This window comes from Erithacus rubecula, assembly GCF_903797595.1.
Source record: "Erithacus rubecula genome assembly, chromosome: 1".
Lineage (NCBI taxonomy): Eukaryota > Metazoa > Chordata > Aves > Passeriformes > Muscicapidae > Erithacus > Erithacus rubecula.
The window spans coordinates 66,101,031-66,114,604 of NC_136658.1; the positions used below are offsets into that span (position 1 = coordinate 66,101,031).

A 13,574-nucleotide genomic window follows, 5' to 3' on the forward strand; every position below is an offset into this window, starting at 1 on the left:
CCGCGCCTCCGGAGAGAGAGGGAAGAGAAGGGAGGGGGAGGAAAGGAGGGGGGAAAAGGAATAAACGAATGGGGGGAAAGAAATAGCGACGGTGCGGTGGGAGAGGGGAAAAAAAAAAAAAAAGAGAAAGAGAAGAAAGCCCGCAGACCCTGCAGAGTTAAAGAAAACAAAGGCGAGCGCCCCGCGACCCCGCTCCGGCCCGGCCGGAGCGCCGGGGGCCGCCCGCGCCCGCCGCGCCGCCTGCCATTGGCTCCGCCGCCGCTCATTTGCATAGCGCCGTCTATGAAAGGCGGCGCGGCGGCGCGGGGGGCGCACACGGCGGCCGAGCCATCCCGGTCTGCTCGGTCCGCGCAGCCCAAGACAGCACGACATAGCACAGCACAGCATAGCACAGCACCGCGCCGTCGGGCTGAGCCCCGCGCCGCTGCCATGAGCCCACTGCGCCTGCTGGCCGCCGCCTGCCTGCTCGCCCTGTCCCGCTGCAAGACGGTGAGGTACCGCACCGACGAGGAGGGCGCGCCGGGCACGGTGATCGGTACTCTGGCCGACGAGATGCCGGTGAAGGCGCCGGGGGAAATGAGCTTTCGCCTGATGCGGCAGTTCAGCAACAGTTCGCTGGTGCGGGTGCGGGAGGAGGACGGGCAGCTGAGCATCGGTGAGGCGGGGTTGGACCGGGAGCGGCTGTGCGGCCAAGCCCCGCAGTGTGTCCTGGCCTTCGACGTGGTGAGCTGCTGGCGGGAGCGCTACCGCCTGGTGCACGTGGAGCTGGAGGTGCGTGACATCAATGACAATGCACCGCGCTTCCCCCATGCCCAGATGGCGCTGGAGGTGTCGGAGAGTGCTGCACCCGGCACTCGCCTCCCGCTGGAGGTGGCTGTGGATGAGGACGTGGGCTCCAACTCCATCCAGAGCTTCCAGGTCTCCCTCAACAGCCACTTCGGTGTGGAGGCACAGACACGGGCAGATGGGGCGCGCTGTGCCGACCTGGTGCTGCTCCAGGAACTGGACCGTGAACGCCAGCCCTCCTACACCCTGGAGCTGGTGGCCAAGGATGGTGGCAGTCCAGCACGCTCGGGCACAGCCACCGTGCACGTCCGTGTCCTCGACGCCAACGACAACAGCCCCACCTTTGCCCAGAGCTCGGTCACGGTGGAGCTGCCCGAGGACGCACCGCCCGGCTCCCTGCTGCTCGATCTGGATGCTGCTGACCCTGATGAGGGCCCCAATGGCGAGGTGGTCTATGCCTTCAGCAGCCAGGTGCCCCCTGAGGCGCGGCGGCTCTTCCGCCTGGACCCGCGCTCGGGCCGCCTCACGCTGGAGGCCGCCGTGGACTACGAGCGCACCCGCACCTACGAGCTGGACGTGCGCGCCCAGGACCGCGGTGCCAGCCCCCGCGCTGCCACCTGCACCGTCGTCGTGCGCCTCACCGACGTCAACGACAACGCCCCGCGCATCAGCATCAGCGCCCTGCGAGGCGCCGCCAGCGCCGCTGGCGTGGCCTACGTCAGCGAGGCGGCGGCCACCGAGAGCTTCGTGGCCCTCGTCAGCGCCACGGACCGCGACTCGGGCGCCAACGGGCAGGTGCGCTGCAGCCTCCGCGGCCACGACCACTTCGCCCTGCAGCGAGCCTACGAGGACAGCTACATGATCGTCACCACGGCGGCGCTGGACCGCGAGCGCATCCCCGAGTACAACCTCACCGTGGTGGCCGAGGACCTGGGCTCGCCGCCCTTCAAGACCGTGCGCCAGTACACAGTGCGCGTGAGCGATGAGAACGACAACGCGCCGCTCTTCGCCAAGCCCCTCTACGAGGTGGCTGTGCCAGAGAACAACCCCCCGGGCGCCTATATCACCACAGTGGTGGCTCGTGACCCTGACCTTGGCCACAATGGTAAGGTGACCTACCGGCTCCTGGAGACGCAGGTCATGGGGGCTCCCATCTCCACCTACGTCTCGGTGGACCCCGCCACCGGGGCCATCTATGCCCTCAGGACATTCAACTATGAGATCCTCAAGCAGCTGGACCTGAGGATCCAGGCCACTGATGGTGGCTCCCCGCAGCTTTCCAGCAGCACCGTTGTCAAAGTGAGAATGGTGGACCAGAACGACAACCCTCCCGTCATCATCCACCCGGTGCTCACCAACGGGACTGTGGAAATCGGTGTGTCCAGCAAGACCTCCCGTGATTCCCTGGTGGCCCAAATCAAAGCTCGAGATGCAGATGATGGGGCCAATGCCGAGCTTACCTTTGCCTTCCTGGAAGAGTCCCAGCAGGACCTTTTCAGCATCAACCCAAGTACTGGGGACATCGTGCTGAGGGGTGACCTCTCTGAAGAGCTGGGTCAGCTATTCAAGGTCATCCTCACTGTGACAGACAATGGCAGACCTCCCCTGGCCACAACTGCCACAGTCAACTTCCTAGTGACTGCCACTGCTCCGTCCAGTATCCAAGACATAGCCAAGCCCAGCTCCTGGGAAGGAAAGGCTTTGCAGTGGGACATCCCTCTGATCGTGATCATTGTCCTGGCAGGCAGCTGCACCCTCCTCCTGGTGGCTATAATCACCATCGCCACCACCTGCAACAGGCGCAAGAAGGGGAACAACATCAAAAACAACACTGCCTTGAAGGACCAAATAGACATCTCCCACCTGGAGAAGGGCCATCAGGAGGAGGGCAGCCAGAGGGGGAACATGTTTGAGGTACGAACCTTTCCCAGCAAAACCCCTTTCACCAGCCCCGACCCCTCTCCAGCTGCTGAAGAGATCTCCACCACTGAGAGCGGCAGCGACAGCACTTGCCTCTACGAGGGTCAGAAGAGGCTGAGGGGACAGAGTGGGGAGGTAAGGTTCCACCACAGGGAAGTGGGGCATGTCTTGGAGGATGTGAATTGCAGAGGTGTAGTTAATGTTGATTTACCTTTCACCACTCCCCTCTCTCATGTCTCCTTTGATTTTCCTCCCCACCAGCAGGGTTTTGCTGCCGCTCCAAGCTACAACAAGGAGCCTGCTCCCCCCGTGGCCATTTGGAAAGGGCACTCCTTCAACACCATCTCTGGCCGGGAGGCAGAGAAGTTCAGTGGCAAAGACAGCGGCAAAGGTGACAGTGATTTTAATGACAGTGACTCAGATATCAGTGGAGATGCCCTGAAGAAAGATCTCATCACACACATGCAGAACGGTAAGGGCTCTGCCCCTGCGCCCCACTGGACCTCAGACAGAAAGATGGGTGGGTGGGGAGGTGAACGGAGGGATCTGTCCATGGGGCACAGTGATCAGCGGGGCAGCTGGAAGGGGAAGCCGGACACTGCATGCCCCAAACTGCCTATCATCTTGTAGCAGGCTGTTAGATGTTGGTTCCTCTCTGTGCTGAGAGCCCAGCACTAATTAGCATATCCTGGAAGTGCTGTAGGATTGTCTTTTCTTCCCAAAAAAAGGTTCCCTTAAAGTTAGAATGTGAGGAGTGTCCCTAACAAAACAACGTTACCTAACCAAGCAGGGGTTTTTGTTATGCTGTAAAGCATCGCCTCCCCACTCCTCCCGTCAGTGCAGTGAATCATCCTGTGACTGGTAACTCTGAGGATTGTGAACAGTGTGGATTTATTCCCGCAGTAACGACAGGTTTCTCCTCCCCTATCTCTCTCTAGGTCTGTGGGCATGCACAGCTGAATGCAAGATCCTGGGGCACTCCGACCGCTGCTGGAGCCCCTCCTGTGGCCGAGCCAACCCTCATCCCTCTCCACATCCTTCAGCACCTCTCTCCACCTTCTGCAAGAGCACGTCCTTGCCCAGGGATCCCCTTCGCAGGGACAACTTTTATCAAGCCCAGCTGCCCAAAACAGTCGGGCTTCAGAGTGTCTATGAGAAGGTGCTGCACAGGGACTTTGACCGGACGATCACGCTCCTCTCCCCGCCGCGCCCCGCACGGCTCCCCGACCTTCAGGAGATCGGGGTGCCCCTCTTCCCAGCCCCCTCAACTAGATACCTGGGCCCCCAGACTGAGACCGCTGAGAAGGCATAGCCCAGCGTGCTCCCCTCAAGTGCACCCCTCCCTGCGCACACAACTAGGTCACTCCCAAGAGCCTTTAAGTTATTGACCAGATCCGGTGTCGTATGTGTAAATATGCAAGATGTGCCTTAAAAATGAAGTCGTTTGGGAAAGATTTCCAATCAGATCAGTACTGTTTGATATTTGCAAACAAAAAAAATTGTTTGTAGTTAATGTAATTTTTATGAAATGTGCAGTATTTAAATTTCTTTTCATGTTTTCTACATTGGGGTTTTTTCTTTTGGTTTTGGTTTACCCATGGCCTGCCATTTTTTGTAGTGTTTTTAACCTGTACATTGTGTAATGTAATGTTTGTACATAATGAAAATTTGTTATATTTTTATATAATAAAACTTAAAAATGGGAATTCTTGCCAAAGGAGCTGTCTGAAAGACACAGTAATAACAATAATAATATCCTGAATATGTAGAATCTTGTAAGGGAAATTCCTCTTTCACGGTGTAATAATAACCTAAGCAACCCAGTGTACTGAGAAGTTTGCCTTGCCAAATGTGACTTGTATTTCTTGAGTCTGTGGTCAACTTAAGTGTTATTTAATTGCCTTTGGTTCCTGTAATCTGTATCACTGATAAACACTAATAAAGTTTTTGTGATGTTCAGAGGGTTCTGTTCATGGATTTCATGCTTCGGAGCATAGAGGTCTTCACAGGTCAGCAAAAGTATTTTGTGCTGGGAAATGCAGTGGGAAGGTGCTACTTTTAGTCTTGCCCATCGTTGGTCTCTGGCAATACCTCTGGAGGTTTAGCTCTAAAGCTTTTAATGCTGGGTGAGAAGGAGGCTTGGGTGACAGAGCCAGCCTTTGCTTGTCACTGCCTGGTCTGAGCTTTTCCAGCTCAATCCTTCACAGGCAGGGAGTGGTGTAATTTCAGTGAAGCAAGTGAAGCTCGGCTCATCAGAGCAAATGTTCGTGCTGTGCCCATGTCTCTGCATCAGCAGCCACCAGAGTGCTTTGCTTTCTGTTCTGGCTCAGACATTGAGTCAGGCTCTATGGGTGTGTGCTCAAATGTTTACCTCTTGTTAAAGCAGCTTTACTGCAGGACAGTAGCTTGTGTTTGTGTACATATATTTATACTTCAAGGGAAAGGTGCATAAAACAGGAATTTAAATGTTGATTATATTGACATTTTCTATGCCTCCCTGAAATGACTGGCCTGGAAAAAAAAGTAATACAGAACTTTGAAATTCCTTCCTATGGGTTTCAAGCTAAAAGCAGATCTCAAATCCTTCTGCTGAAATCAGGTATAGAATAGCATTTAATGAAATAATCTGAAGCATGAATGTTTCTTCTTGTGTTCAAAAAAAATGCTTATACCAGAAGTAATACTTTGACTGAAGTCTTAATATTTGATTGAAGTTTTCCAGAAGAGAGAACTGCTCCTTATGTGGACTACATAATTTCACATTTTGTACAAATCAAGAATCAAAAAATCTGTATGTAGGGGTTTTATCATGAATTCTTTAACTATTTATCTAATTAGTATGGTACATATATATAGAATATGACTCACCAAGGAAATAGAAAACCTTAGATATAAACGAGGCTCTATGTGGCTTTTTGTCTCAAAATAGAAGTAGAAAATATTATCTCACCTGTGTGTCCCTTAACCAACAAAAATCCCCTTTCTCCCCCAACTTCCAGCTTTCTCAACCCCATATAGCAAGAGTGGCAGAATCCAACCAAGTTTTTATGCACATGAGGTCAGAGTTTTAACTGAGACTTCATAAAAGCCGCGGTGTGAAGATTTGTGGTAGGCAAAGAGTTTCAGAGATTGTACTAGGAGGGAATTTAAATCAGGCTGATGCAAGACTTAATTGGGAAGCTATGTTAGTGATACATCTCCTACGGTCAGGAAAATAGGTGAGCATTTCTGGTGAATCCCCTAAAGTCTGGTAGTAAAAATCATGATGCATCTAATGAACTTAGAGGGTCATTTTGGCTAAATTTAGAGCTGAAGTAGTAGCTGGAGGATGGGTGCTGAGAAGGAAAGCTGGTAGCCTTCCTTCCAGCTAATCACCAGTGATGCAGAGCAGCAATGCCTGCATGGGAAGTAATTAGTCATAACTGAACTCAGGGAGGGAAAGACTTTCTGTCAAAAAAAACCCAAAAAACCAGGGTTGTCTAATAAGCTGGTTCTTCATCTAGTTCAAAAGCCTGGGTTACATATCCCGGCACCTTCACACAGGTTCCTAGGCTCCCCTGCAAGGGCCAACAGGAGGTAGTCACATTTGATTTGGCATCAAATTCATGCTGTTTCCTGCAACAGAGCTTGTGCTTTTCTGTGAATGGACTGATACTCCTCACTGCCTGGGCAGGAGTTTGGGCCACCCCAATGCAAGGCAGCCTTCAAAAAGTAGGAAAATAAAGTCACCTGTTCCTGTTCCCAAAACAGCTTACACCAGCAAGCAACTACAGTCTCATTGGGGTATGGGATCTATTTGTTCTGGCATCCCACATACTGTAAAATGTGGAATTTTAGTGTTAAATACTACTTATTATTTAAATCTGAGCCCATCATTTCACAGGGACTCTCTGGTTAGTGGAAAGATACAGGCTTCTGAGAACGTCTCATCTTGGCCTGGCCAGGCAATGGGGACTGTTCAGGTGCATCACTGAAGCTCCTGATCTCCCCTCTTCTTGTAAGGGCAAGGGGCAGCAGTACAGACTCCTGTAAGTTTTAGATGCCTAAAATTAGGTGAGGGAAGTCTCCAAACTCCATTGGATAAGAGCACACACCACCCAAAGTGCAGCTGAGTGCAGAGGAGAGCCTAAGGCTTAGCTCCTGGGCTAAGTCCCTTGGATCAAACATTTGCTCTATTGATGCTATCTCACTGTGTATGTCCTATTTTTTTCTTTTAGTTTTTTATTATCATAACTGAGATTTTTTTCTAACATACTTCAGAAATTAATGCAGCAGTTCTATCAGTTAAATTCCATTATGCCAAGTGTGACGTGACATCAGCCCTATGTCGCACTATGTGACTGTATGACCACAGAACCTCTTGCTAACAAAGAGCTTCCTTCTCCTCTCTGCCTTTCCCTGGCTCAGAGGGAAGAGGTGAGGATGGGTGCCAAGACACAGAGACAGTATTTCTTTACTGAGCCAGCATTGATTCCATGGCCCAAACGGGCTACAGCAGAAGGACATCACAAAAGCACTGACACTGTGCTTAAGCCTGCTCCTGCTGAAATCTCTGGTAGTCACCTACAATGGAGCCAAGCACCTTCCTCACCCTCCGCAGTCACTGGGGAGAAACAAGCACTTTTAGGACATGAAACATGGATGTGGATTATTCCCACAGACTCTTTTCCAGGTACACCTTCACAGCCATTAAGGCATAAGTGCAGTATGTCCCCTGTGTGCCCCAATGATATTCTGGGACTGTGGGCTTGCATCTGACACTCTATGGACCTTGGACAGACCTCCAAATCTGTTTTAACTCTCAATAATTTAAATTAATTTTCCCAAAGTCAAGTCTGTTTCATCCATGACAGTAACTGGTAAGTGATCTCTCTGTATCTATCTTGACCCATGAGGATTTCTTCATCTGATTTTCTACCTGCTGAGGACAGGGAGTGAGTGAGAAATGGGGACAGGTTCTGGCTGCTGACCAAAGTCTACCCACCACCCACACCAAGGAGACAAGATCCCAGGAATGCCTTCTCAGGTGCTTCAGCCAAAAAATTAGTCAAATTCCCACTCACCTGCTTTTGTGTCCTGTGCCATGTGAATGCCTTCAAGGATGCTTTATGTATTGAGATATGATGGAGTCAAATGCCACTGAGGTGCCTGATTCTGGTCCCTGCAGTGCATGCCATAGCTGCAGAACTCCTCCTAATGCAGTAGGCACCTGTATTCTCTTTTCACAAGTGCTCTCTAGTCTCCCATAACTGTGTTGACTACCTCACCATTGTATAAGACACCATACCAAGCACCTGCCCTAAACACAGGTACAGACCCTGTGGATATAGAAATTCAGGTGAGTGCACTGTCACCTAAGGGGATGGTCCATCCTTTCCAGCTCCAGCTTCATTATCCCCTGATTCCTTTGGCAGCACCACCCAGGAAAGTCATCTGCTCATGGACAGAGGTACCAAAGTAACAAAATCAGGTAGATTGCTCCACATTTAGCTCATCTGGATGTCAAGCAAATGTTAGGAAGGGGGAAGGGAGAGAAGAGGGCCCCAGGGCCTGGAAAGAAAATAGGACTGTGGTTTTGAGCAGCAGCCAACAAAGTAGATCAGCCTATATGTAATGTAAAACCTCTGTAGGTTTCTAATCGATTTCAAGGTTGGTCAAGGAGAAAACATTGCCTTGTGGATAATGAAGGCTTAGTATCACTAGTGGTAATGTCCATTGACTCTTCAACTGTCTTCTAAGCCCAAATTTAGGTTGAAGAATGCAGACAAGTAACTGAAGAGAAGTGTTACTTCTCACCATGAAGAGCAACCAGCCCAAAGGTCCCTGCAGACAAGTTCTCCATTTTTTCCACAGCTCATGCTCTGTGTAGAAATACTCCTTTGTGGGTAAAGCAACATAGCTTCAGGATAACTTAAATTTGCTCCTGCAAGAAGAGGGGAGTTTTGCAGAGGCCATGATGATAGAGAGCTCTGAGGGACAGAGAGACAAGAAAAGAATAAGAAAGGGCAACAACTTCCTCCCTTCACCTGGAAAACTCTTCTCCCACTCAGAGTGAGAAGACAAAAAAGCAGGGAGTTTGGGAAAATAGGAGAGAGGAACCCACATGATGGGGGATTAAGCTGTCTAGAGGCTGCAAACACACAAAGGTTTGAGAGGATGATCCCCAGTTAAATAAGAAATTTCATTATGTACAGAGGATCCTCAGCTTAATTCATTCTCTTTTTCTATGCAAAACATATCCACTGGACTTGGAAGAAATTCAGGAACCTTGACTTTCCAAAAGTCCTCCAGCAGACACTAAGAGCAGGTTCAGTGGACAACTAGCTAGAAAATAGCATAAAGAGGCACCTCTGCAAACCAAAATCTTAACATTGCTTTTGCCTACAGATTTCCTGCCTGAATCTCAGCCTGTGGGACAACACTACACAAGTGAGTGTGAGCTCTAAGTGAAGCATTCCATCCCCAGCTCTCTGCTGCTCCTAGAAAAGAATTCACCTAGGTCTCCTCCCTCGCCAGAGTTCAATTTCTATTCTGTGCCAAAGATTTTCCCCCTTCCTCTCTCCCTGAGCAGATAGATCACTTCAGAAACAGGATCCATCCAGGGCTGGCAGTCTGCTGTGACCTTTGACTGTTGGAGTAATCTACAATAGCAAGAGACTCAAGATACTTGTGAATACAAAGCTTGGCAGGATGTTAATTAAAACAGAGTAACACTACCTCTACCCTTTGCAAGGCCAGAGCTGAGAAGATTTTATGAACCTCCAGGAGGTAAAGGATCATGTTCAAGGCTATGCCAGGTATCTGTGAGAGAGCTGGGAGTAAATCCAAGTGCATTTTGTTTACATATCAACATACAACCTGACACATGCAATGAATCCAGGACAAGACCAGATGGATGCACCAGAGACCAATGGTATGAGAAGGTAGAAAAAATTTCTTCCAGTCACTTCACTTCAAAGAGAAAGAGAGTCTTGCCTCCATCCTCTCTCACCCACACCAGCAGCAAGCCATCACTGCTCAAATGCCTTTGTAAAAGTCCCCACGGTCCCTCGGTCCCTGTCAGATGATAACAAAGAGGTTCAGTCTGTTGCTTCCAAATTCATGGCTCCTTTGGGCCCCAGGATGGCCGGGGTACTGCTTTGTTTTACCACCCTGGCATGACCTGGGTTTTCTTAGCAGTTATTTATCTTTATTTATTTAACTGCGTTAATTGATTATCCATGTAACAACTTTAATCAATTATGTGTGCCAAACAACTTCTCTGCAACTTAATTTGCAAAGTTCTTCCCTGACCTAGCAGTATCTGGTTGCATCATATAAGAGCTTAACTTTGAAATGGCAACACATTTCATTAAAAATAACTAATAGCTGCAGGGTTTAAAGATGTAAATGTTAATTTTCTTAATGAGAAAAAAAAGGGCATGCAGACTCTACCTGTCTATATTCATTATACTGTGTCCACATGGGATGACTCACATTTGCAAAACTCAGGTTTAATTAACATGCTTATTTTTACAATGATATTTCTCATTATAATAAATTAAATGTTTAAACAGCCAGTGCAAACATTTTGATCCAAGACAAAAATGCTTGCACAGTGCTAGTTTAAGCATTTAATTTATTATAATCCTTTCCATAACAAATGCCTTAGAAGTCGATTTCTTCGCTGTGAAAGGCTATTAGTATTATTTCCTCTGGTAATGTTTAATCCAAGACAATCGGAAGCGTGAGGCGCGAAGGGAGCGGGGCTGGAAGGGATGATGCGGGATGCGATAGGAGGAACCTGCCCGGGCGCAGCAGCGGGTGCCAGCCCCGCACGGAGCCGCCCCGCAGCCCGCGGGGGAGCCCAGCCAAGCGTGCCCATGCTCCTCATCCATTCCCCGGGCCCTCCAGCAGGGCCGTCCCGCGGGATTGGCGCTGCCCGGAGCCCCGCTCCGCCGCGCCCCGGCGGGATGGCGGCCCCTGAGGCGGGGCGCTGCCGGCGGGTGCCGCCAGGGGGCGGTGCGGGCAGCGCGGGGCGGCGGCACAGCGGGGCTCGCCCGGCTCCCCGCCGGGAAGCCCGGAGGCCGCGGGGTGTGCCGAGATCGCGGTGTCCGCACGGCCGAGGAGCGCCCTGGGGACGGAGCTCCGTATTTCCCTATGGTTCCCAGCCCGGGGCTCGCCGGCGTCACACGCGGAGCGGCGGGACCGGGCTGCAGAGGGCACGCTGAGCCTGCCCAGCCTGGGCAACAGACAGCTCCGGGCGACCTTGTGGCACCTTCTTATAGCCCTCACAGCCCCTCCAAAGGGCTGCAGGAGAGCTGGGCAGGGACTCCTGACAAGGACGGGTAGTGTGGAATGGCTGTAAGCTGAAAGAGGCTGTGTACAGATTATACTTGGGAAGAAATGAGGGTTGGTGAGGCACTGGAACAGGTTCCCCTTAGAAGTCATAGATCCAGGGTGGATGGAGCTCTGAGCAGCCTGGTCTGGAGGAAGGTATTCCTTGTCAAGGCAGGGTAGTTGGAACAAGATGGTCTTTAAAGTCACTTCTGACCCCAACCATTTTATGATTCTATGATTTCTAAAAAGCTTCTGACCCAGCTGCTGCATGGCCAGGGTCCTGGGAGCAAGCTGAGCCAGGGATGTGTCTCTCTCCCTCGGTGTAAATTCACCAAAAGCACTATTATTATTCCCGAAACAGATGCCAACTGTCTGGGCTCTGTCAACTCCCACTCGGGACTGGGACTGGGGCATGAGGCTCTGTGAGAAGTAGGGAAAGCAGACCATGGCAGGGCAGAACAGAACAGGCACTCTCCTGCGGCATGGCAAGGAGCAGGGAGGGTTGCTCAGCCTGGCTGCGAGCACTGAGACAGCATCCATCTGACTTTCCTAGGGTTTGTGCTCCCAGGAGACATCTCCTTCACCTCCCCAGGGGAAGTTTCCACCTCTGAGCTGGAGCAGTGTCTGCAAAAAGAAATGGGCCAGGAGGCAAATTCCTCTTGAAGTAATCCGAGAAAAGCAGTCTTGTAAGAGCTAAAGCCAAGGCAGGGTGGTGCAATCAGGTGAGAAAAGCCCATGTGTTCAAGCCCCCCAGCAGCCAGGGAAACACAAGGCAGGGAGCTGCCTGGGCTGGGGACAGGCACGCAATGACCCACTGTGGGTCCCCAGGGTAAAGCCACCTGTGGGTCCCCAGGGTAAAGCCACCGGCGTTCCCTGTCACATCCCACCCTCGCACCCAGGAAAGCTCCCATCCCAGCTCCGGGGCCTGGAACCAGTGACAAATATCCATGGCTATACAGGGTATTTCAGTGATGCTAAAAAGTTCAAGTCAGTCTAGTTTACTTGGTAATTCAAAAGTGTATAATTTGAATTCAGAAGTAAAACCCTTTAGGGGATCTCATTACTCTGTGAAGAGCATTAGCAAAACACAAGTTGTCAATCACTTTAGCCAGCTGACAAGCTAGAAACCAGATGATGATCCAGGCTGAGCCAAATCAGCAAAGGGGAAGAAAAATACCTCCTGAATTTACTTCCAATGAATGACCAATGACAAATGACCAGTGATTTTTTTCAAGAAATGGGCATTAAAACACTCATGCACAAATCACCAAATCTCCCCAGACCACTGAATTGAGTTTAGTTAGGGAATACTCATTTTCTGAAAAATGTCCAGCCAGAAGGCTCCTATTTATTTTCTGTTGCTTGCTGCCTGACAAATCTCTGAGCTCACAAAAATTCGGCAGATTAATAAGCTGATCCCACTGCTTAATTAACTGTGAAAACAAAAAAGTGATTTGAGTAGAAGTACGATGGTCATTACAAAAATATCCACTGACTTTGTAAAATTGAGGGCACAAAATTTTTACCTCAGAGGGCAGATTTATGTAGGCCACAAAGTGCCTTGGGTATTTCTTAGAGTCCTCGAGTTTATTCATGTATTATTTCCTCCAAAATTCAGTATATTTTTCCAGCAGGCAAGAAACTGGGGCTTCTGTGTACAAGTTTCATCTGCTCAAAATGTGAAAAAATATAGATCCCCTTAGCACATTCTGCTACAGTAGAAGCAAAGTGTAAAAGAAAAATTCCAAATATGTAGATTTAAAAATAAAAACACAGAACTCTCATCCCTAAAAGGGATTTGAAGGGAAAAAAAAAAATCCCTCAGCTACAGATAGGTCTAGACTTTAATTGTGGAGCTGCCTAAGAAAAATTGTTGGCCTGAGGTCATTTTAATCAGGTTGCATGTCAGCTTGCAAAATCTCCAAATTAGCTTACAGCTTGGGGAGAGAAAGATGTTTTTCTTTCCTGAAGAACGCAAACAGATTGTTGTGACATGTTCTCAGTCATCATGACAGATCAGATCCCTGCTTTGCTCTTCGAGCCGGGAAAGAAGGCAGCCTCTTCTCCGGCTCCTTCAGAGATTTGGGCATCTCCCAGTTTGTCAGAGCTGGGGATGGAGTTTACAGAAATCCTTATGAAAGTGAGGTTTATATGCAAAGACTCTGATAAAAGAGGTTGACCTTAATTGGGAAGCAAGTTTCTTTCACATTTTTTAACAACCTCCAGGCTTTCCTATCAGTCTGATGAAAGGGAAGTTGTGAAAAGAAACAATCTGTATTTATGCAGCAGAAACTATCATCTCCTGAGCCACGCAGAGAATGACAAGGAACCGACTCATCCTTTTAAAAAAAGGATTAATTTGCCATTTTCTTCCCGAGGTTGTAAAAAGCAAGGATGTAGGTGGATTTCAAAACAAGCTGAGTACTTTAGCTGGATTTACAGTGAGTCCTCAGCCTGTGTGAGACCTGCATTGTGGTGTGGAGTAGCTGACCTGGGGTGATGGCCCTCCCAAGGTATCCTTAGCTTATGTGTCTGATTCAGTCCCTGAG

The 13,574-nt window shown here is 49.8% G+C and overlaps 1 protein-coding gene across 4 annotated transcripts; it reads left to right on the forward strand.

Moving 5' to 3' along the window:
* Positions 1-369: 369 nt before the first annotated feature.
* Positions 370-4,665, forward strand: PCDH8 (protocadherin 8). 4 transcript variants are annotated; one of them, XM_079303210.1, is made up of 3 exons: positions 370-2,841; positions 2,968-3,178; positions 3,645-4,665. In XM_079303210.1, the coding sequence occupies exons 1-3, from the start codon at positions 430-432 to the stop codon at positions 4,016-4,018; spliced, it is 2,997 nt and encodes a 998-aa protein (XP_079159336.1). In that variant the 5' UTR covers positions 370-429; the 3' UTR covers positions 4,019-4,665. The 4 variants fall into 4 exon arrangements, with proteins under 4 accessions (XP_079159336.1, XP_079159337.1, XP_079159338.1 ...); XM_079303211.1 differs by having other exon boundaries at positions 2,971-3,178; XM_079303212.1 differs by having other exon boundaries at positions 370-2,700.
* Positions 4,666-13,574: the final 8,909 nt, after the last annotated feature.

Coding starts and splice junctions, on each gene's coding strand:
- PCDH8 (XM_079303210.1), top strand. CDS start 430: ATGAGCCCACTGCGCCTGCTGGCCGCCGCCTGCCTGCTCGCCCTGTCC. Junction 2,842..2,967: donor TGAGGGGACAGAGTGGGGAG/GTAAGGTTCCAC, acceptor CCTCCCCACCAG/CAGGGTTTTGCTGCCGCTCC. Junction 3,179..3,644: donor CATCACACACATGCAGAACG/GTAAGGGCTCTG, acceptor ATCTCTCTCTAG/GTCTGTGGGCATGCACAGCT.